The sequence below is a fragment of the Triturus cristatus genome, chromosome 3_1 (genome assembly GCF_964204655.1).
Source record: "Triturus cristatus chromosome 3_1, aTriCri1.1, whole genome shotgun sequence".
NCBI classification, from domain to species: domain Eukaryota; kingdom Metazoa; phylum Chordata; class Amphibia; order Caudata; family Salamandridae; genus Triturus; species Triturus cristatus.
Window position 1 is genome coordinate 735,547,128 of NC_140583.1, and position 26,768 is coordinate 735,573,895.

At 45.8% G+C, this 26,768-nt stretch overlaps 1 protein-coding gene across 4 annotated transcripts in view; it reads left to right on the forward strand.

The window, feature by feature from the left end:
* The first annotated feature begins 3,473 nt into the window (after nt 1-3,473).
* The window catches only part of AP2A2 (adaptor related protein complex 2 subunit alpha 2), a 495,736-nt gene continuing 472,441 nt past the window's right edge, over nt 3,474-26,768 (forward strand). For 3 of the 4 annotated variants that reach the window (XM_085644892.1, XM_085644893.1, XM_085644894.1), the window contains exon 1: nt 3,474-3,690. In XM_085644892.1, the coding sequence (XP_085501018.1) occupies nt 3,624-3,690 (67 nt within the window). In that variant the 5' untranslated portion in view covers nt 3,474-3,623. The remainder of the gene's footprint in view (nt 3,691-26,768) is intronic. The other variant, XM_085644895.1, reaches the window with a different exon arrangement.

Below are 26,768 nucleotides of genomic sequence, written 5' to 3' on the forward strand. Positions count from 1 at the left end.
AGATTTACAAAACTGCTGCCCATGATCATGCCTCACCCCTTGAAACAAGCTTACTGAGGCATAGGATGTGCCTATTGACTTTGCTTGCTGTCTTGCAATGGAAGAAACCCAAGTGGCTCCTACTAAGGGCTTTAATGTGAGCAGGTGTCAGAGGACTTAGCGCACTTGCTAGCTGAAAGCAACGTCCAGCCAAAAACTGCCATACCTGAAATCCAACAACCACAAGATTTACAAAACTGCTGCTCATCACGAGAAGTGAGTGACCATTTTTCAATGTAGCTTTTTAATGTGTAATGAATAATGACACTGAGTTTTACAGACTTTATTAAAAATCCAATTTAGAGGGAGCTGTAAATTGCACAGAACACTTTATGCCTTGCTTATTCTTTGTTTTCTACTATTGTATTCTGAGCAGTGCCTGTTTCACATGACAAAGTCACAGGGAGAACTGGTCTTAAAAATTAGTAGCATTAAGGCAGGTGCCCAGTTAACACCCTCCCACCATCTGTATATTGAATAGAATGTATATTTGTCGTTAAAATTGGTTCTGATGTCGATTTGCGCTTAATTGGACACTTGCTAATTTGGGCTGGTTTTTGGGCTGGAACTGGTCTGATTGGGCTTATTTTGGGCTTTATTTGAGCTGCATTGGGCTTGGGACGGGTCTAAAAATCTGGCCACACTGTGCGGGATCAAGAGAGTTATATACTCCCCTGCCTTGGCTCACTATGGGTCGCGCCAAGCACGACACAATGCCTAAAGTAAATATGAATTTTATCTTGTATAGTGTAACTGGTTGCAGGGCTGGCTCTAGGGCAGTGCGATTGGTGCCACCGTACCGGGTGCTAAATTCAAGTCGAGACGTGTTTGCAAGTTTATTTTGGTTTTAAATGCACCTGCTGCCACATTCCTTGCCACCAGCAATTTCTGACAACAATAAAAATGTCAAGATAACACTAGTGATTTAAGTTCTTCCTGGAGAAAGAGTGGAGTTTTGTCGAGTTGAGGTTTTGACTGATCATAAAATAGCATAGAGGATTAATATGCCTGTTGCAAAGAACTTGTACCATGCAGATCACAAACTGCATATGATGTCAATAGGTGAGAGGGTTACTGCTTTCCTAAGAGACATCCTTTTGTTACTTGCAGTTTATACGTTTTTTTGTTTATCTATATAGCGCAAACTCGACCCGAAGGTATTGGAGCGCTTTACATAGCACCGTATTTACATTACACATTCAGGCACGGGGAGATTAAGTGACTTGCCCAGAATCACAGGATGTGGACGCGACCTCGAGGCTCGAACCCTGGTTTTCTGCACCAGAGGCGGCAGCGCAGGCTAATAGAGAACAGTCAATTATTAACAGTCATCATAAAACTGCAAAGTATATATTAGAGCATAGATTGATGTTGCAAGCAGAGTTAATTTGGGTAGAAATCGATTCTTATTAGAGAGAACCTCCAACTATGGCGTTCCGTTTTCAATTCTGAGTTTGTGCTTCTCCAGACCAAGCACTCTTAAACTATACTGCTTATCAGTATGCAGGACATGTCACTCCTAAACCTTGTAGTACTCTACCTTATGTAACATTTCCTATACGCTAATTTACACATGTTGATTGATTAGCTCTGTGTAATGTGTGTGGAATGCGAAGTGCTCCGACACCAAACGCTGGTATGAGTGGCGCCATAGAACTAATTAAATGCATCCTATGAAGATTTGAGGGGCACTGTTAAAAGGTGGTGGTGAGGGAATCCTTGGTGGAGGTGGTCACCACTTCCACCAAGGATGGGGGTAGGGTGCACACCGGGTGCATCCATCGCAAAAGTAGGCCCTGACTGGTTGCTCATGTAATTCACCTCAATGTCCATGTATAGTCATCCTATAAAAAACTACAAAAAAAAGCAATCAAAAAGGTACTGTTTTTGTGTTTTCAAATTCTGCAACGGACGGAGCATGATAATTGAAGAGCATTCTTTATATAAAAACTTCCCTATTTTGTTAACGTCTTTTCTGTCTTGTTTAACTATTATTCACGGATGAATACAGTAGCTATAGAACACATTTTAAGGTGTTTTCACCTTACCTTGAGGGTTAAAACATAAACTTATCAGAGAACAAATACTGACTTGCAGGGATTTTCTTCATTTTCATACCGGCTAGGATATAGAAATAGCAGTAAAAAAACTGCCCAAGTGCCAACCATAGCCAGATCAAGTATTGTGGCCCTTGGGCCATTTAATTTCACCTCGCCTGCTTGGCTAAAATGCAGCGTGTCTAGTTTCCATAAATCTTACTGGTTCTTTAGGCTTTAAAATGTTTACGTTACCAAATATTTTTCTAAAAAGGAGTCAAATGAGACTAACGAAATTATGTTTCATGAAAGGCCACGATAAGCGAATACGGGCCACTATTTTGGGACTGCCCAGGCCTAATTGCGATCCCAGTCTGACCATGGAAATTACCCACAACACAGCTTTGAAAATTTAGCATCAAAAACCAAAAGACTCGACAAAATCCTGAAGCACGATATTCAATCTTGAGACTCACTTTTACATTTTTTAATTGATGATCTGGCAGATTCCCATCACTTGGCTTGGCCTCCACTTACTATACAAACGTCTTGTGAAAACAGGGTCGTCAAAAAGGTTTTCTCGGACCCCAATCATTAAGATGGTACTGAATATCACGCGCACTACACCGGGCGGGTACGACATTAGCGAGAACGCGGAGAGAGACGGGAAGCGCCCCTGTGTGCGCCAGCCCGAGACTTTTCTCTGACGTCCGCGTCGGAATACACACTCTTAGCCAGTGGCAGCGTAAATTGAGGGTGAGAGAGGCGGGGCTAATTCCAGCAGGGCTGTCCAACTAGTATGGATCCCCCGCATACCTACAGCTCTGTCCTGAGAGCAAGCACAGTAGTCGTCGTTAGCCACATTGAGTGTGACGGCCATCTTCAGATTTACTACTTGTAACACCCTTGAGTGAGGCTTCTGTGAACCGACGTTTCATTACTAATACAGTGCACTCCACCACTGACAATATGAAAATAATTCGTTCTGTATATCTTTATTTTCCAGAAACATACCTGTAAAAGACCCCAAAATTTTGTTTAAAGACGTATTGGTCTGAAACTGTAATTTTTGAGGAATGCTTTGGATTTAATTCCGTATCTATTTTAGTTCTCGACAAGCTTTTTTCTCATGATTCTGATATATAAACATTCTCTAAGTGCCTGTGCAAGCTATGGTCGATGGCTGCCATGTCAAGGTCAGGCGGTAAAACTGCCGGTTTTTCAGTTTAATTGGTCACGCCCTTATACTAATGGAGAGAGTGAGAAACTAGAAAGCAGTTGCCTGACTCTAATATGGTTATAGCGGTGGAGCGTAGGCTCGTCCATATGTGCAATCTGGTTTGTGTAGTTCCTGTCACAGTTGCGGGGGCGCGCAGAGGGCACAGCCTGGCTGCCAGAGTCTGGTAGGGGAGGGCAAAACTGCTCTCAGAAGCTCTGCGCGTTCTGCTGTAACCCCGCCCCCTGGCTCTCTCATCTTCCTCCGCTGCTTCCCGGCCCCGTTCCACAGCCCTAGCCCCGCTGCCGTCTCCGTCGTTCCCCACCAGCACCATGCCGGCCGTGTCCAAGGGGGACGGGATGCGGGGCCTGGCGGTCTTCATCTCGGACATCAGGAACTGTGAGTTTGTGGTTGTTGCATTCACTGGCTAGAGAAGGGGGTAATTGAGAAATATTGTTCACTGAAGATTAAGAACTGTACAATAATTGGAGAGTTGTTGATTTCACTAACCTCAAGAAAGGTTACGTACTGTGGGCAAGAAGCGTAGCGTTCCCCTGGTTGAGAAGGACTGCCCTCAGAGCAGGGTTGGGCAAGAGCGGTCCTTTTCGCTAGGCTGAGTAAGGGCTGCACCAATCACAGAAATGGTCAAGGGATGGCATGTCTTTATAGTGGCATGGTAGTCTGATGCTGTGTTAATTCATGTGGCTAAGTGTTCTTGTGTAACGGAACTGGTGCTCATGTAAGGCTTCGGGTCGAGTTCGCGCTATATAGAATTGCCACAAAAAAGTGATGTACAGTTCACAGCAATGGCCAATGGGCGTAATATTCATCGAGATGAATAAGAGCTTGTTATTCACTAGGATCAAACTGATGTCCATTTTACTGTGTTGGGTAAGAAGTGTACTGTTCACTGCTGCGCAACGGATTTATCATTAAGCGATGTGTTCAAGGTTATACCACATACTAAGGGTGTCACAGAAAATAGAGGTTTTAGTGCAGGTATGGAACGTAGCATTGAGTGAGGTGATAAAGCCTGAAATGCTCTAGGATGCCAAGGTGTGTTACCAATCTCTGGGATCAGGGGACAGTCTCTGCGGTCAAGGGACGTGCCATATACGGCACTGTGGTCAAGGGTTGTATTGCTATTGAAAGAGAAGGGGGACCGCATTTATCAGCCACTTCGTCGGAAGAGGTGTGCACCAACCACTGGCACAGGAAATTAGTGTAATGTTTGCTGGGATGAAAGGAGAGTTTGACAGTCACTGGTCGGTCTTTAGATTGAGCAAGGACTGTACTCATTGTTGCCTTGGGCAAGGGTATCCCATTCTCGGCTAGGTACTGATACCTACTGCAATGCCCGTTATGTGACGGGCAACAGGTGTTCACTTGATTGGTGGAGCAGGCATGTCTACCAATAAATAAACACATTCATCATGTATCTTTCTATTCTTAAGGGGCTATTTTTGATGGGTGTACAAATCCGCAGGACTGAGAATTAGTGACTGCTGTACTGGACGAGAGAGAGTATCATGGCTAAGGAAAATTCATTTGGAGCAGAATGTTTCGTCTATTTGCTATTCAAAGGTTAGGTTGAGGAAAGTTCTTTGCAATATTTAAGGACGAATTCTGGTAGCCAATAGCTGGTTTATAGGAATTCACTGAAAATAACAAAAAACATATCCTTCGCCAGTGACAAACTTTACGGAAGGCACATAGCGAAAGAGGAAATGAGTGAAACTACTACACCAAAGCAAATGATAAACTAATGACTGGTGTGTGGTGAGAAGGATGAGGACTGCCCTGTTTGCAGAACATTTCTTGGATTAATGGAATCGAAAGTGCCAGGGTCAGGATGTGAGTGCACGAGGAAACTTGTTCTTCAGCATGGCAAACTGAAGGGACACTAGATGGTTCTTAACTTAAGTTGTAATCGTGGGATATGGCATGCGTTTCAATTCGGCTCAGTCAGATCTCGGCTGTTCCTTAATTGTTGTCTTTGATCTACTGAATGGTGCCCCATGCGGTATAAATTGTCAGAGCTAATATTGAGGGCTGTGGCTTTTTGTTGTTGCTGAGACTGGATTTGTGTTTGGAGAGGAAACATTGTATAGATTCCATCAAATTTATAGTGTGAGACCTACATGTATCCCCAGGTACTGTGCTAGTCAGGCAATGCTATTTTGTATCTGCTTCTACCGTATTAAGGCTCTTTAGCTATGGTTTCCTGAAATATGGTTGCAGGTACATTTTAGTATTCTCTTCAATTGCACTGTCTACTTGCTGGCTTGTAACAAGGTTTTCAACTTGGACATGGGATAGAACCTGTTTTATTTGATGTGGATTAAATCTGCAGTACGTCGAAATTGGTTGCATTGGACTCTGGCTTGTATTAAATCTCTTTGATACAGTCGATCGCCGAAGTCTCTATTAAAGTTCGTAGCTAGAGTCCAGTATATCTTTTTGAATTGGCTTGCTTCTTTTCTGCAGGAAAGCTTTCAGAATGTAAAGTTAAGTCAAGTTATATCCCTTTCCTCTGCTCTCAGGTGTGTGTTTACCCAAGGTTTCCTTGTTTTTTCGATGTGTATGCCAACCTCTAATGAACCTCATTTCCAGCCATTAATTGGTTGGTATACTTTTTTGCCTATGGTACTCAGCTTGTCAGCACAGTTAATGGTATGGACTCCAAACCTAATTGATTAAGAACTTGCTTGGTTGACGTGCAATACTGTCTGATGCCAAGCTTGTCCTACGATAATAGGTCATGACAAAGGTCCCTTTTTTTGGAGCTCTTCCACCAGGCAGCTGCTTTGCCTGAAGCAGGTGCCTCTTGTTCCCTCTGAACTCACAAGTATAATAATGTGGGACTCACTTTGAAGGACACTTTCTCCATGGATGTGCAAGTTAATACCTTCATCAAACACATAGCTTTTTACCATGCCTGATTCGGAAGAGTAGCCATTAAGGTATCGGCGATGGTTAACTCTAGGTTGCAGTGCTTTTTGCATTTGGATGTCCACCAGATGACTCTCCTAATTGCAAAGCGCTGAGAATATTGGAATTTTCCCTGTGTTTTGGTTTTAATAAGGGACACTGTTGCTGCAATTAAAAGTGTCCTTCAGTAGTTGCTGGTAGAGGATAATATCCAATTTTAAACGTGTTGGCTTTGTACCAGAGTTCGAATAGTTTAAAGTATTTATTCAAAAACATTTTAGGTTGCCTTCTCCTTACAATGCTCTTCTCAATAATTATATTTTAAGCTCTTGACTATGGTGGAAGATCATGGTTACCTTTGGAGTGTGTCTTGGCAATTCCCTTCCTGCCAATTTACTGCAGAAATGTAAACCTTCAACATCCATCACATCTCCATACTTTTCTCCTCTCTCTCACTTTGGATCCTCTTGCAGGCTCCTTTACAGATTCAGCCGTAGAGGCATCTGTAAGAGTGCACTATGTGGATGCTCTCATTCTTCCATTGATTCATTAATTCCAAAGGAGACCCACAGGTGCCTTGCTTGTATATTCGTCCCAAAGAACTAATACAAATCCTTTCCTGCTGCTAGGTACCAAAGTGAGCCTACCTGCATGAGACACGGAATGGTTTTCTGTCCCTCCACACTTCCTACACACTGACTACTGTCAAATCAGACCCAGTTGTCAGCCAGGAAACCCACCTTAGAAATCGGATCTTACAGCCACTTTAAAAAAAATCCACCCAGACACTTTTAAGACAAGTTCTGGCTAACCCCAAGCATTACCACCTTGATCCCAGAGTGACTCTAAAGCACATCATTGGAAAGCCTGGTGCAAAGTTGTCTGCAGAGGAACGGAAGGCAAAATCTCTGCAATGTACCTTATTGTATGTTCCTCATTTATGTACTCTACCCTTCCCACGTTCACTGTCTCTTCCGTTATCATATTTATGTACTGTACCCTTCCCACATTTACTGTCTCTTCCGTTATCACATTTATGTACTAGACCCTTAGCACATTTATGGACTCTACCGTTAATCGTATTTATGTACTCTACCCTAACCACATTTACGGACTCTACCGTTAATTGTATTTATGTACTCTACCCTTACCTCATTTACGGACTCTACTGTTGTCATATTTATGTACTGTGCCCTTACTTAGCTCATTTATGGACTCTACTGTTATCATATGTATATACTCTACCCGTACCACGTTGAGTATATGTAATTCAAAAGCATGTACGTTATAAAAATAAAAAATAGATAGTGACTGGCCTTTCCTTTACATGTGTGTACCTCTTAATAGGTTTTTCTCAAGGAAGAGGTGCAGCATAAAAAGCTGTTATAGTGAGGCTCTTGTTTCTCCAATGTAGAATTCCTATGCTATTCGTTTATGCAGAACATTTCAAGTCTGTACCAGTCTGCCATGAGCCGCCTCCACTCCAGAAAATAGTGTCTCATTCCGTGAAATTAGGTTGTGGGCTGGGGGCGCAGTAACAGACTGGATTGCTGTGTCTAAGATTTTGTATTATTCGGAGAGTTAAGAAGGACATTGCACTGCCACTACTCAGTTTCTCATGCTTACTGCCCTGATCTCCCTGTGCCCCCGCCCCCTCCCCATGGTTATCATATAGGTTTACTTGCATTACTTGCAACCAGGGCCGCTTGTAGGGTTTTTAGGGCCCTGGGCAGAAAGGGAATGTGCAAGGCCCCTCTAAATTGCATAGAGGTGACCCATTCTGGGCTGTCTGCTTTTAAATAGATGCCACCTGCTCCTGAAACTGCAGCCCCTCCCGCTCAGCCACCTACAAGCTGCACTTAACAGCTCATCAAGGGCGGAAGGTGTGAGGGTTGCTCCTTTCCAGAGAGGGTTTATACTGCTAGGGAGCTCAACAGAAGGGCAGTAGCCATCCCATTGGGCCTCTGCGAGGGGGCCTATTTGCTGGACAAACGGAGGAATGTGTCTTCTTGCTACTGGGAATGCCCCCCCTCCCCTTGAGTAACCCTTGCTACACCATAGCAGTGAGGCCAGGGTAGAGGAGCCTCCTAAGGTGGCGCACTAGTGAAGGTGGCACCTTTCATGCCGTGGTCGGACTGTGTGTGGGGCCCCAAGTTGGAGGGCTGACTATGGGGCCCTGGGCAACTGCCCATGCCTAACGCCGTCCCTCCTTGCAACAAGTATGGCCACACTTTGTGTCCCTTGGCAGACTCCACCTGGGCCCGCTAACCTTCAGAAAGAAGTCCTTTTCATCTGAGACGGTTCCCAAAGGAGATGATGTCTTTCCTGATGATTTCATGGAAATACGAAAACTATTCGCCCGTTCGTTAGCTGGCTGACGCCTATCAGCAGGGAAGAGGCCTGGGAGAGGGGGGATTTCTCGAGAATTCTTCCTGGGAGGCTCAATTCTTCCTATTTGTGCCTTAGGCCAGATGTCTTCAGAATGTGGGGCCTGAATTGATCTCAAGGGGGCACTGGCCAAAAGGAGTATGATGTTGAAAACGCTGGTTTGCTTTTAGGTAGGAAAAATAGGCAGTGGCCCCCTCAATAATGGGCCATCAGTAACCTCTTTTATCGCTCATGTCCTAGAAGAGTAGGTGTCAAAGGGGGAGGGGGGGGGGGGGGGGAGAGCTCCAAATACTCCCCAAAGCCCCATCCCTAGAGTTTCTGATCAAGAATATCCCTTGTGGATACTTTTACACTTTAGAAGACCCGGTTGCTGGTAGCGTGTTGACAATCCGATATTTGATTGCATTACCACTACAATGTTTAGAGCTGACAGTTTAAATCAATAATTATTAGAAAATGTGTTTTTATTTAGGGAGGGTCTATTTTTTTGCTTTTAAACGAGGGGTTGGGAGGGCTCAGTGTGAAAAGTTTTTTTTTCTTTTCTTTTTAAGATCACTGCCATAGGCTTTGGGGGTCCAAGAATAGCCCAGAGACGAATGTTGCTAGCCTCCTGGCACAGCGATAACGTCTCGTGCTTTTGATTTCTGTTTAGGGGGTGCACTCATTGGTGAGTACCAGCAGATTATTGCTGCACACTGTTGATCCCTGCCGTTTAGGCACCAGGAGGCTCGCTATACCAGCATAGGGGTTCCGTGTTGTAGAGACGCACCCTCATCGGAAGTGGGACTAGGAATGGGAGACCAGACCTTAAAACTGTTTTGCCCCGCCCCCTCCTTTCGGATGACAGCCAAGCTGCGAGGGTGGAGATGGACTTCTCTGGAGGTGTGCCACTTATCGAAGCCCTGGCCGTGGCAGTAACGCTTGCTCGCACATGGCAGGGGCAGATAATTTTTTCTCCTCTGCCTTCGTTTATCGTAATGTACTGTGGTCTCGCCCCTTCTCTCTTATTGTTTTTCCACCGTGCCGCTTTCCCGGCTCGTTGCTGGGGATTGGGGGCAGGAACAGGAAAATCTGCTTGAATTCTCCGCATTCCTGCACTGTCCCAGGGATTGTGTATGAACAGCAGGACCTGTAGCAATGTAGTGGAGGGAAGGCTGCTTGCTAAAATGAATTTCACCTGGTGTGCTATTTAGCCGCATCGGACCAAAAGCTACGGTTCTTTGGGAGGATGATAGTAACTCTGAAATGACTGCCTATACAACACACCCAGGGAACTGAGTTACTTCTTGGCACTGTGTGACAATGTGTGAGTATTGGTGGAGTGTGTGTTTATCAGAGCCAATGGAAGTAAACACCCCATAACGTTGATAGCTTTTTGAGAGGCAAATGCTCTTGCGTGGTCACTTGCACTCTCTTCTAAGAGTGCCAAGTTGTGCCAACTTTGCCTTTTTGCATTGCGACTAACTGGGTGAGAAATACAAACTACTAGACACAGACTTCTGAACCCTGCACCACTTCTGACTTATTTCGATAAATAGTATCTTGTGTCCAGATCAAACTATCTGTGCTAAGGAGCCAGACGCATTTACCATCCCCAGGAACCGATGATTCACCTATTCCCCAGCATCTGTAACACAAGTTGGCATTTGTACTTTGACTTGGAAGCCCTCGGTTATTTCTAAGCCGTACATATCTCGGTGACACATTAACTTTGTAGATTCTTGGTTCATACCGTCTGCTGACACTGAGCATCCACCTCCAGCATGCAGGTTGTCCATAAAGCGCCCCACAGGAGATGCAGGTCATGTGCTTGTTTTCTCGGTGGAGTTCTGCATTGTAGTGCAACACACGCTTTGGGCTCCTTTACTGTTGAAAATAGCCTTTTATGCAGGGTCACCCCCAAAATGTTGCCTTCCTCGTTTTTGTTGACTTTAGGACTCTGTACACTTTACCATTGCTAACCACTGCTAATGTGCACATGCTCGGTACTCAAAACAGGGTAGCATTGGCTTATCCGTGATTGGCATATTAAATTTACTTCGAAGTCCCTAGTAAAGTGCACTACATGTGCCCAGGCCCTGTAAATTAAATGCTACTTGTGGGCATGCGCCACTGATTGTGTCACCCCCTTCAGCAGACCTTAAACATGGCTCGGGCCTGCAACTGCAGAGCCTGTGTGTGCAGTTTCGAACTGCCATTTCGACCTGGCAAGTTAACCTATTTGCCAGGTCCAAACCTTCCCTTTTATTACATATTAGTCACCCCTAAGGTAGGCCCTAGGCAGCCCTATGGGCAGGGTGCAGTGCATTTGAAAGATAGGACATGTACTTTTGACTTTTACATGCCTGTTGAAAAACTGCTACATTTTGTTTTTCACTGCCACAAGGCCTATTCCTCTCATAGGTTAACACTGGAATTGCCTTAGAACATCTTTCAAGTGTCATTACCAATAGAAAAAAGATAGAAGTTTGGAGTTTGTTGTTCCCGCACTCACAATTGTGACTAAAATCAAAAGTTATGGTGAAGTCAGTTTTTAAATTGTAAGTCTGAAAATGCCACTTTTATAAGTTGGCATTTTCTAACTTTAACCATTCAGTGCCTGTCTCTGAATACCCATAGGGGTGGGGTGCATTCCCTTTAGACAGTCACAGAAAGGGAGCTGGGGGTGTGACATTTGCATTCTGATGGCCCATCACCAGGCTGATGGGCCTTTCTGAGGTAGATTGGGAGGAAGTAGCTGACACTTGCACATGAATAGGGCTGTGCCTCTCCCCACACAAAGAGCTGCATGCCCCCCCCCCCCTCCGTATTGAGTCTAGAGCCAGGGTAGGAATGGCAGGGACCATGCGATCTTCAAGGGCCTCTTTGAATCCCCCCCCACCCCACACTTCAAAGGCACATTTGGGTATAAATATTGGACACATGACACCACCAAATCAGAACTTTGCAGAAACCAAGGATATTCTGCCTGAAGAAGAGCTGCTGTGCTGCAAGAGGGACTGACACTTTGCTAACTGCATTACTGTGTTGGCCTGCTGCCTGTTGATTGCTGTGCTGTAGGAGAGATTGCCACTTTTCTACCTTACCTGGGAGTGGGAAGGACTAGACCTGCTGTCTACATCCTTTAACCCAAGTTTCTCCAAGGGCTTTTTGTCTGACATCCTGTTCTCCGAAGTCTCAGGGTCACAAAAGACTTCTTGCAATTCTGCTGGTGTTGCTGGACTCAGCCATCTGGGAGTCCTACCCTTGCCTGAGGTGTCCCCTCCAGTTATTGGCCTCAGATATAGGGTCAGCAGCTTTTTTCCCGAAAAAATAGACATAGTGGCACCTTTTGAGCTGATTTGAACCGACGCAGTGCTGAGTTGACATCAGCGCTGGTCCTGACTGTGAGGTTTGATGACGATGTAGCACTGATCCCTCGACGCCGACTACGAGGCTTGACTTCACATCAACCCAACTGTGTGAATTAGAACCCACCCATCAAGTCCTCTACGTAGACGCTTGCGCGATACAAAGGTACTTTTTCAGTGGGCATGGGTCCTGTGGCCGTCCTGCCCTCCATCGCGGTCAGCCTGAACTTTGGATTTACCCCGGTCCAGTATGACCACCTGTTAGCGCTATTGTGCCCGGGTCCAGGTCGCCTTTGCAATATACCACACAAACTCCTCAGGGTGGTGACATGTTCCACGAGGATGGTGGTCATTTTTCGGACGCAGGGACAGATTTCTTCATCGGGGACCTTTGGGCATTCCCTCAATGGATGTTCTGTGGTGGGGAGGGCGAAGGACCTGGGGACGTGGTCACCCTTGTGGCGGGGTCTAGAATACATAAGTCACCCCCCAGTTCACAGGGGGGGTTAGGGTCCTTCAGAAGCAGCTCCCCCCCCCCCCCACGACAGTACCAAGGGGTAAGGTACGGCAGTCCTGGGCCAACCAGAAGATGTACACCAGCTTGTGGGCTAGGACGCAGAGTTAAATTACGGAGGTAGGCACGGAATGCCCTGCTACTGCCCACCTTTAACGCAGCCTCTGGGGAGCTTAGTGTTCGGGGTGTGGTGCCAATTGAGAGGACAAGATTACAGGGGCATGGGACCACCCCTCGCGGATGCAGGTTGTTGCACCTTGTGTTTTCCAGTGGTGCTCAGGATTGCGAGGTGACCCCTTGGGGCAGAAGGGGGCTTCAAGATATTGATCTTCAATTTTCTACCCGAAGATATTGTGCTGATAGTTTGTTTTTGCACATGATTCTATCACTTTGTATATGATTAGTGTACATATGATTTTAGGATTTTTCTTGCACCTTTCTTCTTGTATTTGTGTTGAATTTACCACAGTTGCACAAATTTTGTTATGCTAATGATAAATTAAATGATCCACAAACTAAGCCTATCTTGCGTCCTGTTGGTAACTCGTTTTGGTAGTGTTGGGGTCGGGTCCAATCGGGGGTTCTGGGTCCTATAGACAGAGAATCCACCCTCGAATGGGGGAATGGAAGCAGCTCTTAGGATACGAGGGTACGGGCCCCTGTGGACTGGACTTACGCAATCCAGTGGGGTGCCGGCCACGGGCGACCTAAGCCGGATCCGGCCTTTACGCCTTCCAGCACCGCGTCCCTGGATTGGGGATCGGCTGGAAGTGCGTCACTGCTGGGTGCTGCCGCCGGGGTGGCCAGGGTGGGGTATAAAGACCCCTTGGCCTTTTTCTTACCTGGCCATCCAGGCGGCGGAGCGGACCGGCACATCAGCTTCTCCCTCCCACGAACTTAATTTTAGTCTTAGTAGGAGTCAGCAGGGTCTAGAATACATAAATAAGCCCCCATTTTGACGGTGGGGAAGGGTCCTTCAGATGCAAGCCCCCCACCGCAGGACCGTACCAAAGGGTAAGGTTCGGCAGTCCTTGGCCAACCAGAGGATGTAAACTAGCTTGCAGGCTAGAGCGCACAGTTTGATCACGGGGTCGGCACGGGTTTCCCTGCTCCTGCCCACCTTTGACACAGCCCCTGGGGAGCTTGGTGTTTGGGGTGCAGTGCCCCTTGAGAGTACAAGGGTACAGGGGCATGGGACCACCCCTCAAGGATGCAGGTGGTTGCACCTTGTGTGGTCCAGTGGTGCTCAGGATTGCGAGGTGACCCCTTGGAGCAGAAGGTGTCTTCAAGATATTGTTCTTCAATTTTTTACCCGAATGTATTGTGTTGATAGTTTGTTTTTGCACATGATTCTGTCACTTTGTATATGATTAGAGTTCATATGATTTTATGATTTTTCTTGAACCTTTCTTGTATTTGTGTATAATTTATCACAGTTGCACACATTTTGCTATGCTAATGATGAATAAAATGATCCACAAACTAACCCTTTCTTGAGTCCTGTTGGTAACTCATTTGGGTAGTTTTGGGATCCGGTCTAATCGGGGGTTCTGGGTCCTATGGACAGAGCGTCCACCTCCCCCCCCCCCCCCCCCGAATGGGGGATAGGAGGCATCGCTTAGGATACGGGCCCCGTGGACCGGGACTTACGCAATTCGGCGGGGTGTGGGCCACGGGCGTCATAAGCCTGATCCGGCCTGTACGCCTTCTGGCACCGCGCCACTGGATTGGGGAGCTGCCGGAAGTGCGTCACTGCAGGGCGCTGCCGCCGGGGTGGCCAGGGTGGGGCATAAAGACCCCTTGGCCTTGGCCTTTTTCTTACCTTGCAATCCCGGCTGCGGAGCGGACCGGCACAGCAGCTTCTCTCTCCCACCCGACCCTAATTTTAGGCTTCGTAGGAGTCAACGGGGTCTAGAATACATAAGTGGGGCCTACCATTTGCTGCATATAAACTTTTTCCACTTACAGACTATAAGAGGCACTGTGTGGACGCTCAACGATAAAAAAACATAATGGTTAAATGCATAAAAAAAAGACCATATTCAAAGGAACTCTTTAAAACATTTATGCAAGATTACAGTAAACGTTGCACTAAAAAAAACAAGCATAAGCAATGCAAAAGCTCTTGCAGTTTCGAAACTTTGACCTGTTGGTATTGTAAATGGCCATGCCTTTTATTATTGCTTGTTTTTTAACACAAAAGGCAGTGTCATTTCTAATTCCTATAGTGTAAAATCTCTCAAAAGCAAGATGTATTGCATTGCAAATACTTGTTTTCTTTGTTACTTTTTTTCGGTCTTTGTCTTCCTTCTGCTTTTCATTTTTTATGGGTTTCTGGTGCTTGGTATAAGTCACGTTAGACAAAAGTAAGTGTTGGTTCCTAAAAATGAGTCTGTGTGCCTCTTATGTAACCGCAGGCTCCAATTCAATGAGTTTCTATCGTTCAGTTGTGTTGAGTACTTTGTTGTTTTGAAGAACGTTCATCGTCCACTAATCCTGGTGTCACCAGTATGGCTAGCTAGTTATTAGGAATGTATACTATAGTTGGCGGTAATAGTGATTATGCTGTTAAAGAGTCACTTCCTGCCACCCTGCTGGAGATGCTCTGGTAAATCTCTGTTTGTGTATGTACATATATGCGCTTGTTTTGGACCAATCGAGTCAGAACATGTTGAATTGAGGATTTATTTAGTTAAGCATCTGCCTGTGTATAATGTAGGTGTTTTTTATTTGTTTTTCATATTGTCGTGTTTGTTAGATCAAAGCACAATATTGAATTGATGTTTAGCTGCCAGTTTTCTGCTATTTCATGGTGCGTGATCCAGTGATTTTCTTTGTTGGGCGCTTTTAGCACATGTAATAAATGTCATGTGGGTGCCCTCCATTACTTGGTGGTCGCTGTCTCTTGAAGATTTCTGGGAGGGTAGAATCAGATGGGATTTTCGCTCCCAATATACCAAGATACTGTGTATCACACAGCTGACAATGTGAGCTGCTTTTCCAAAGGAACTTATTTACCTTCGACCACAGGGTGTGTCTACAGCCTTGTGGTTTTTCTGAGCTGAGCACACGCCTTTAAACTCAGCCATAGCTTTGATGTCAGGGGGCGGACTATGCCTCACGTGGCAATTTACTGCACTTTTTATTAAGTTGGCTTTGTAATAACGGGACTCTCGAGACAGTGATCCTATGTCTGACTTTGTGACAGACATTTTCCTCTGTTGGCATGTGTCCCCCAAGGGGCTTTGCTCTAGTAATGGACGAACTTTTGCGTATGAAAAGACACATCATATTTCTGTGTCACTATAGGTGCTCAATAGGTGCCTTCTATTTATCCTAGCACTATTCCCACCTGTTTGCCTATGTAACATGATCGGATGTTTTTCAAGAGTAGGAGTGACTGCAGACCTTCCGGTTTAAATTTGTGGCTGATGATTTTTGTAGCGCACCTTTTCCGTTTGATGCAGAATGGATTCATGGTGCTTGAGCCCGACCATAATAATCTCAGACATGATCTTGTACTCTGGAACCAGGCAGGACAATCGCACATTATGATATGCAGCTGGCCTTCGCTGTAGGCTGTTATAGTAGACTGTCCATTCTTAAGTTTGTACTTTCATCCGAATTCATAAACCCTGCGATAGAAAAGATCTTTCGGTAGCAGGCTTCTTCCCTCGACTGGATTACCAGCAAACTTGGGCGCTTTATTAGCTTTGCATTTTTAATGTATTTAAAAGATTGTTTAATTAAAGTGGCCTTCTTGGTACAGGTATGTTCAGTTTGTCATTGTCGTAATGGAGTCTTAAGAAAAGGCAGATGAGGTGCACTTGAGTGTAGTGGGTTTTATGAAGTGCAAATCTACTTGCAAAACACCAGAGGAGATAGAATAATTTGAGATTGTGTACAGTAAAAAGTAAAATGGAAGGCGGTCAGGCACAGGTTAGTACTGGCCAACGTCCGAGGCAGTGAAATTGCATTTATGTTTAATTCAAGAATTGGCAAAGCTAATGGGTCTGGTCTTTTTTACCTATTTGCATTGCCAGTACTTGTTCTGCCAATGCAGGTGCAGCTTTGACAAAAAAGTATATTTAAAAAAAAGTGCAATGGTGTTTATTCACACATACTTATCATGCTGTTATGAAGGATGAAAGTGAAAGGTGCCTGAAAGCACATTTACCTAACTAAATGACCCCGCTGCCCTAAAAAATCCTCATTTTTGTAGATGACTGCACAGGAGGAGGTGGCGGTGCAAAAGAGGAGCGGGTGGGAGAAAAAGCAACTATGAGGAGCAACGAAGCAGCTTGAGGCGAGAGAGTAAATGCATTTAAACTACAAATAAATGCAAAAAAAGCTTGAGTCGGGGAAGAAATGGACGAGGTGAGGGTAGGGGGAGGAAGGAACCACAAGAAGCGCGTGCAGTGAGGGTGTGTATTTGGTGAAGAAGTAACATATGAGGGAGAAAATAGGAAAACGTGCACTGTCAGGGAGTGATGAGTAAAAAATGTAGGTCCGTCGGTGGGAGCAGTAGAAAACAACCTATCTAGTCTAAAGAATGGTAAGTAAGCTATTCTTCAGAGAATGAGCAAAAGCAGGAAGGAAAGCCATTGAATAAGAAGCAAGCAAATAAGTAACATAAAAGCCAACTCATGATGAGCAATGGTGTGGCTAAAACCCACTGTAAATTTTGGTATGGAATACAAGAGTTCTTTCGCAAACAGGCAGCTAAAACAGTCTGTAAGCGTACATAAACCAGCCAATGCCACCCTCTGAGCCGGATTCCTTTTCTTGAAACCTGAACTTGGCACCTTAAAAAGTCACAAGCGATGGCCCCTGAAATCTTACCTGGCAAATGAATTTCATGGGATCTTCGCTAAGGTATATCTTCTGAGGATGGACTTAAAGGCCATTTCTCACCAAGGTTTTAAATGTATTTCTTGAGCTCTCTTGAATGACCTTTTGTCATCTTACAGGGGCTCAGAGACCACCAATTGCTTACCATTGGTTGGCTTTATTGTTGCTCTCATTTCCTGACTTCTTATTGGTCAGTTGCCGTAGACTTTCTTCTTCATGTGTTTTTCCCTCCCTTAGAATGTGGGCACATTACTTGAGTTCTTTCACAGCACATTTTTTTTAGGCACTACTTTTTTTGTTTAAACACTCTACAAGAGGATGTTTTCACTTGCTTTTCTCATGCACTTCTCCCCACCATGTTCCTCCCACAGTCCCTCCGGCCGACCCCTTTTGTTGTCCATGAGCTTGCTGACAGCCCCTCATGACTATTCTACGTTGTGTTTTCTTCCCTCCAGCCCATCCCAACTAGCCACTGTTGCACGTGTGCTTGCCCCCAGTCCCTCCTGCACACCCTCCACTGTTCGTTTTCTCCCCCACCTTCCCTCTTTCCCTCTGTTTTTAGGTTGAGCCTAGCGCTGCTCTAGGAGAGTGCCTCTTAGAATCATTCCAGACTTCCAAGAGACTTCTCCGTGTGGGTCTGACTCCTCCTACACATTCAATTGGCCTTTGTGTGTGGCTTTCAATAATGAAAGCATACAAATGGCCAAAGACTGGTGCATGTCCCGCCTTTCCTCTAAACGTTCCCTCCCATGGCCTTTGGGTAATTTAACATAGCGTGGTCGCTTTCACTTTTGTGGCGCGCTTGTTTTGTGCTTGTTCTAATCCTGGGCTCCTCGTTTATACATTTAAACAGTCCCCCTTTCTGTGAAGCACAGTGTCTCTAAGGAACTCTCCGTTTTCACGCAGAGCCGTTCTTTAAAGCTTGGTTCCTGTATTCAGTGTGTGTGCTATATATGGGGACACAGGCGACACGGGTCTCGCGGCCTACTGTCCGCATGAGGGTGGTTCTGCCGGGACAGACTTACAGGCACCGTGCAGACTCTAATCAAACTTAAAAAAATGATATATCAGCCCTGTATCCCTTCCTCTTCTCGATGGGACTCGCACTGTTACCACCACTCCCCCCAGTCCCCTAAGTGCCCCCCTTTAGCAGATGGTATCTTTCACACGTACTCACTTGTCTACTTTGCTCCTGCCCCCCATCCCGCCGTGTTCACTATGCTCCCGCCCCGGCATACCTCCCACAGTTTTATAACCGGTGCCCACACACGCATTTGTCAATGAAAACAAACCCCTCCTGTCTGCATGTCTGGCCTTTGTTTATTTTTTGTGATTTGTTGGGTGACACAAAGCCCCACGAGGAGGCTTGTATTAGCAGCACGCCGTGCGCGCTTACACTTGTACAAAGGGTGCCCGCCGCCCCATGCAGCACTCGTGGGATGCCGGAACTTGTTTAGCCCCTCTTGTTCGTCGAGCAAGCACCCTGAGGAAAATTGAGCCAAGGATATGAACCATATTTTGCTAAATACCCAAAAGTTTTCAGAGTAAGTTCCACGGCACCTCACTCTGAATTCATACTCTCGGTCCACCATAAAAAGTCCACCTCGACACTGGTGGCATTGACAATGTCCAGCTTGCTCCATTCCGTCTTGTTTACGACTTTGGCTAGATCTCGTTTATGAAATTTAGCAATCATGGCGGACGGTGGAAGCTGGCGGTTTCCATTTTACTTGAAGTGCATAAGCCCCTACTACACTGTGATTCAATAAAGTCCAGTTAAGGCCAATGGGGGTGGATCTGGTTGAAATATGTCTTCAACTGTGAAGCAGTATTCATCAAGAGTGGTGTGCTCGTGTAAAAGTCTAAGACAATATAAAGGCCCTGTGGAGGTGTGGGAAGAGTTGAAGTAACAGCTGTTTTCGCCAGCAGATTCATAATCAGGACAGTCTCATTAGCAAATCATTCAAGGTTTATTGTCTCTATAATGTGCCGCACGGCTAAACACTTATGCGGTCCCAAAGGCGAGACCTATTGGCTATGCCCGTGCTTGTTTTCCATGTTGCCTCATGCTCTTCCTCCAGGTCTTCGTGTTGTTCTCTCCCTCCATGTTGCCCCTTCTTAGCTGCCTCCTCCCCCGCCCTCTTCGTTGCCTCTTGGGAGCAATAAAAACAGAGTATGATGTGCCCAGCACTGGCACCTCATTATCCATCTATCGCCAGTGGGTAGTTCTTGTTAGGAGATATATAATCTCTCCTTACTCGTTTGCATTCTTGTCTCCGGCCCTCTCTCCGTGTTGCTTCATGAAAAGAAAAAAAAACAATTAAAAAAACGCTATGACGTTCCCAGTGCTTGCTGTACAACATGGCTACAAAACGGTGACAAAGACGATAGCTCTCAAGGGCGCGACCTATTGGCTTTGCCAGTGCCTGTTGATACCAGAGTCACTTGAGAATGGGTTTTGTCCTCCAAAAGGCAACCGTCATTTCACTGTATGATAGCAGAGAGGACCGAGCACCTGCTGCTGAGCTCTCGGTGTAAACGGCAGGTTACCACTGGCTGGCTCTGCGTGTGAGGTCGGTAACATGAGTGTGACTGATTGTAGTAACCACGCCAGTGGGTAGTAAAAGAGTTGGTTCATTCCAGTAGATCTTGTTTAAGGGCTGAATATCTATGCAGTTTGTGGCGTGCGCTCTTTAAATTGTCAATGTTATGAATATAGTCATTGTTCTCATGTAAACAAAATGAAACCGGAAAAATCCCAAGTGAAGTGTGTGCAGCAGGCTTCCCGGAAGGCTCCTTTCTGTGGGTTACAGTGTAGCGTAGCCGTCCTCAGACCTGAGCTTGCGTTGTCGTGATAAGGCTGCTTTTGTTTCTTTCTCTAGCGTGGAAGCTGTAAACACGAGCTCCGGGAGACATTCCCAAACAGTTAGTATGTTTCCTGCCCGAGAGGGTGCCGTGCTGAGCATCCTGGGCCTGTGTGTCAGAAGGATGAGGGAAATGCAGCCTGTCCTAAGACGAGGCCGACCAACACACCACGTTGTTAGGTCCGGTTTATCGATTCAGTATAAACCATAAATAAACCATGTAAGCGCTCCATTCTATGGAATCCGGGGTACAGCATTCCGCTTCTTTGGGTTGTAGTAGTACACAGATAACTCACCTTGTAGGGGAGCGGACAGGAAGCGTTTAAAGCGCTTGTTTACAGTTTTGACAGACTTTGCAGGCATTAAAAGTCTGGTGAGGGACAATGACTAGCGTAATTGACTGAGTCCAGTAATTGTTTTTAATGTGACGTGAATCGCAAATGTTTCTATATTGGACATGCGCATTGTAATTTTATAAAGGATAGTTGTTATCGTATGCCGCTATAGTGTAAGGTTGTATTTGAGAACGTTTTTGCATTATTTGCAGTTTGTACCATGCACGTCGCAATTTACAAAGGTTGAATACATTCTAGTATGCCTGATCTGCTTCTCTAGTGTTTGGGAATAAGCGAGCATAAAGTGATTTTAATGTGTTGTGAACTGAAATATGATGTTCTAAGGGAGGGTTCTTCAAAGTTGGTCCTGGAGGGCCGGATCCATGCCAGATTTTTAGCATGTCCCCATTTAGATAACTGCAGATATTTTTCAAATCTGGCATGTATCCTGCCCTCCAGGATCGACTTTGAAGAACCCTGTTCTAAGGTGCTTTGCTCGCTGTCCCTTAATATTTGTAGTTATTGTCGTCCACACAAGTGGAGTGTAATTGATTGGATGTCTTTTTTATCTTTTAATTGTGGACTTGTATATGTATGAATGTATATTTGTTTTATTTCCTTCTGTAGATTGTGGACCTCAGTAGGAGTTCGGTATCAAAATAAAGTTAACTTTGGCAATTTTGACTTGCTCCATAACGCTACAATATTGGTGACATTTAAAGGTTTTCAGTGCTATCCATTCATTGTTATGCCAAGATTTCCTGGCCAACTGTTAGATCCTGCTTTTGAGTTGATCTCGATCATAATAAACATGTTTCCTATTCCCAACCCCGAATACGTCAGTTTGTGGACATTAGATATTATTTTTTACATATGGTTTTGGTTGGTGTCCCTCAGAAGGTGTTTGTTAGCGACTGTGACTTTTCCAAATCAGAAATTGTTTGTTAGATTGTGTGACTTTTGTGTAAAATGTGTACCTGTTTTTATTTGCGGTGACCCCAGTGCCCCTAGTTTTAACATTCCTTGTGATGCACCAATAATGTAATCCTATACTGCATGTGGAACAATGCGTGACCTGCATATTTTGAAATTTGAAATGATTGAACTTTTTGTGTCAGCGGTCCTGTTGGATGTTCTACATTAGTGTTCTTGGGTTCATCACGCCTGGCAAGAAAGTAGCTTTGTTACCAGCGCTGCTGTCAGCCACGGTCAGGCTAAGTTGGGAGGGAGCAGGGGTGACCGGGGCGAACCGGGCTACTGGGCCCCAACAGTGGGGGTTGAGGCAGGTTACCACTAGTGTGCTGGGGTCCGTCCTACTATGACTGTGCAAACATGGCCTTTACAACATGCCTAAAAGACTTGGGCAAAAACAATATTTGTCTCTCACATAAGCGAGAGCTATTGGCTTTAGCAATGCTTGTTCTGATTTGTGCCCTAAAATAATATATACAATTTATCTGTTTTCGTCTCTTGGACCACTAGGCTCTATTGTTCCTGGAACACGTTTTGCACGAGGCTTTTTTTTTTTAGACATCTGTTTTTGGACCTACAGGAGGGCATTGAATGGAGAATGTTCTTATCTGTGCCTGGCATGTTCATTACGCTCCCATGTGTGGGGCCTGCTGAGCGCGCCTTGCCCTGTGCACGTGGTGCAGCTCTGCTGTCGGTTGGAACACAACTAAAGCCACCTGCTCCAGGGAGCGTTTCCAGGACTTGGTGCGACCGTTGCCTGAAATGGCGGCACATGTGTTTTCATCATGTACTGGGTTCGGCCCCCAGGCATTGCCCCTTATTTTCAAGAGTTCCAGGAACACGAACGATCCTTTGTGTTATCGCTGAGATGCACATGCCTGTGGTTGTGTTACATTGATAAACTATGGCAATGCCCCCCCTCTTCCCCCCCCCAACACTGTCGAAGGACTTTTGTGAAATTTCTGGGCAATTTGCTCTTCTGGTCTGGGGCCTCAATGCTGAGTCTGTTTTCATTGACTGTTCCTTGGCACCTGTGATTGATTGGTGCTTGCTTGTGCTGCCACCAACCATGTGTGATCTGGAAGGTATGCACTGCAATAAAATAGGGAGCAGACATTTGCAGGCAGTGCTTGCTTTGTCTTCAGCTATCATTAAAAAATAATTCCATATTCCCCCCCCCCCCCCCCCCCAGCCCCTTTACCTCCCCACCACTGTCCCCACACACTCCTGATACAAGGGAATGATTCCGGAGCCCCTGCCCCAAGTATGTCCAGTTTTGTAAAGACCACAATCCATCACCTGTCAAGCTCCTCTTCTATCAGTTCTTGAATTTCCCTTTATTCTGTTGTGTAGTTTATGGGTCTAATAAGCCGGTACGGGGGGAGGGGCAAAAGTGAGCATACACTTCACATCTTATTTTCTTTGGCACTTGTTGAGTTGAGGGAGTCCTGTGCACGTTTCAGTTTCTCATTGGTATGTAACTGATCTACCTTGAAAAGGCTACAAAATTAAATGTTTATTATATTTTTACCTGGCCGACTCGAGGTTACATTCACAGCATTCCGATGTCCCATCCTATTGCATAATGGGAGGTGTTCTGGTATACATGGTGACGGGAATACCTAATACGCCTTATGAAGTAGAGCATCGTTTTGGAGGCCCACTCCTTGCTGTGGCCTACCTGCGTACCAGCCCTATTATTGATATTCCCTGTTAGGTCTCGCCTAGCGACGCAGCGCATGCGTTGCTTGCCTTGGGGTGATCTATTGTTGTCGGTTTCTTGGCCGAAGGGGGACCAGGAGATGTGCACGCGTACGGACAGGAGATGTAAACGTGTGCACATCGCCAGTCCCTCCCTGTCTCCTGCTCGCTGTGCCAGTGCGGAATGCCCTGGGACTGTACGTCTTTAAGGAGGGTGGAAAGGGAGAACAGTCTCACCCAAAATTGTTTGCGAGGGGAATGGGTTTCTGTAATTGAGAGGGATTTGCATATGCGTAAATGTACGTTACCAATATTTGTTTCCAAAAATACCCATATACGCATGTGAGAATGTTGAGATTTACAAAGAATTCCACAACGGGCCTCACAAAAGTGTGATTGTCATCATGGTTTCCCGGCAGTACTCCTATAATCCTCTGCCAATTCCAAAATGTTGGAAATTTACTCCTGGGTGACTTTTCCTCAGAAGCGACCCTATATCTGTTGCAACCAGGTCAGTAGAGCTGCTCTAGAGCCAGAGAACCAGGTCAGCAGAGTTGCTTCAAAGCCAGAGAACCAGGTCAGCAGAGCTGTTGTAGAGCCAGAGAACCAGGTCAGCAGAGCTGTTGTAGAGCCAGAGAACCAGGTCAGCAGAGCTGTTGTAGAGCCAGAGAACCAGGTCAGCAGAGCTGCTGTAGAGCCAGAGAACCAGGTCAGCAGAGCTGCTGTAGAGCCAGAGAACCAGGTCAGCAGAGCTGCTGTAGAGCCAGAGAACCAGGTCAGCAGAGCTGCTGTAGAGCCAGAGAACCAGGTCAGCAGAGCTGCTGTAGAGCCAGAGAACCAGGTCAGCAGAGCTGCTGTAGAGCCAGAGAACCAGGTCAGCAGAGCTGCTGTAGAGCCTGAGAACCATGTCAGCAGAGCCAGAGAACCAGGTCAGCAGAGTCGCTGTAGCGCCAGAGAACCAGGTCAGCAGAGTCGCTGTAGCGCTAGAGAACCAGGTCAGCAGAGTCGCTGTAGCGCCAGAGAACCAGGTCAGCAGAGTTGCTGTAGCGCCAGAGAACCAGGTCAGCAGAGTCGCTGTAGCGCCAGAGAAGCAGGCCAGCAGAGTCGCTGTAGCGCCAGAGAAGCAGGCCAGCAGAGTCGCTGTAGCGCCAGAGAACCAGGCCAGCAGAGCTGCTGTACAGCCAGAGAACCAGGTCAGCAGAGCTGCTGTACAGCCAGAGAACCAGGTCAGCAGAGCTGCTGTACAGCCAGAAAACCAGGTCAGCACAGTTGCTCTACAGCCAAAGAACCACAGCCTGAGAACCAGGTCAGCAAAGCTGCTCTAGAGCCAGAGAACCAGGCCAGTAAAGTCGCTGTAGAGCCAGAGAATCTGGTCAGCAGAGCCGATGTAGACCCAGAAAACCATGTCAGCAGAGCCGCTGTAGAGCCGGAGAACCAGGTCAGCAGAGCTGCTGTAGAACCAGAGAACCAGGTCAGCAGAGCTGCTTTAGAGCCAGAGAACCAGTCGAGCCAGAGAACCAGGTCAGCAGAGGTGCTGCAGAGCCAGAGAACCAGGTCAGCACAGGTGCTGTAGAGCCAGAGAACCAGGTCAGCAGAGGTGCTGTAGAGCCAGAGAACCAGGTCAGCAGAGGTGCTGTAGAGCCAGAGAACCAGGTCAGCAGAGCTGCTATAGAGCCAGAGAACCCTGGTTGTAATGAAGTACTAGATGTCATATATACATTCACACTAGGATGTTTTTCTTTTCTTTACATCGCTTTCTTTTTCCTCAACCTTTCATAAACTTAGATGCCGTATCACTGGCAGTTAGCATGAATTTAGTTGAAATTGTGGCATTGTGGTGCAGGCTGGATGTTTAAGATCACTTTTTCCAACTGTGTTTATGTCTTGATTGTGCTACTTCTCTGCTACATTCTGATGAGGCTTTGAGGGTTATTTATACACCTTGGCTTTAAACTGTTTGCCAACAACGTATGTGCCCTCACTGAGGGATTTCCACTGCCACAGGACATTAAGGCCCAGGGGGATTTTTTTAATGATGTATTAAATTCCTTGCTAATATCAGATGTTTCTGGCTGTGGGTCCAGGTGTCTCGTGGATTCAGCTGCTCCTGGTTTCACAACCGTTTTTCAGTTGGAAGTATTCAAGCTTCACTGGACACCAAAAGGTGGCAACACTGCTAAGAGCAGGATTTTCTCTAGGATATGTGTGTGCATAGAGTGCGCGGCAATCGACTGGCATCTTTAAAGCATTCTGCCAACGACATTGGGGCTTATTTACAAGCCTGCGTCACTTTTTCCCATACAAAAAGTGAAGCATTGGCGGTGCAAGGGACTTGTAAATAAGCCTCACTGTGCCCATTCGAACGCAATAAAACAGTTACGTAACCTTCACACCACCGAAAAGGTGAAATAAAGCACCAGTTTCTAAAGTTATTGCTCTTTCCACAGTTACTGGTAACTCAAGTCTCCTGCCTGAGGTCTACTACACTTATTTTAATTTAAAACTTCAGGTATCAAAATGCAAAGTTGTGTTAGCTATTAGCCTAACACTGGCTGAACAACTCCCTCCTACCATAGGACTGTTACGAGTGTTTACAAATCTAAGATTGTATTTTGGGAAGCAGATGATGCACCTCATGCCTGCAACATAAAACAAGCATTTGCAATGCAATAGGGCTGGCATTACTTAAACTTTGAGCTATTGGCGTTGCAAATGATAATGTTTTTATTTTTTTATTTTTTTGTTAAAAAATATTCCAGCAGTAGCATAAGTAATGAAATAAAATCCACGTAGACCACCAGTACAACCACCACTAACCCCACCAGTACCACCACCACCAGTACCAATACCACCACCACCACTACTACCAATACCACCACCACTACAGCTACAACCACCACAAGCACCATAACCACCACTGCAATTATTATTATTACTACTCTGTGGTGATAGTAATAATAATAGTGGTAGTTATGGTACTGATGGAAAATTACTATTATAAATTACAATACCTGTTAATTTTTCAACAGGCATTGCCATTTACAATACCAATAGCTCTAAAACTCGCAGTTGCGAGAACTATTGAATTGTAAAAGATAGTTGATTGTTACTTCTGCCATTCCTCTTTACTAAAGAGGCCCAAGCTCAATTCCGGATAATTCACACACTTAGAAAACACCTTAGTGGCTCTGAAGAAAAGCGTGCTATTACCTGCCTGCTTCCCTGGTCAGTTGTTAGGCACAGGGCGGGTTCTTGGGCAGTGTGACTGGTGCCATAGCACTGGGCGCTGACTTAGGGAGGCGCCCAGTTCTCAAGTATATTTTGATTCTAAAAGCCCAGTGCTGCTGCGTTTCTTGCCTACTGCATTTTTTAGGCAACAATACAAGTGTCAACATAACTACGGTGATTAATGTGCTTACTGGACAGAGATCCAGTTTTGTCTAGTGGCAATTTTGACTCATAATAAGGTAGCGTAGTGGCTAAATATGCCTGCTGCAAAGCACCTGTGCCATGCAGATCACCTAATGCATATATAATGTAGCTTGGTCAGTGGGTTACTGCTTTTGTCAGA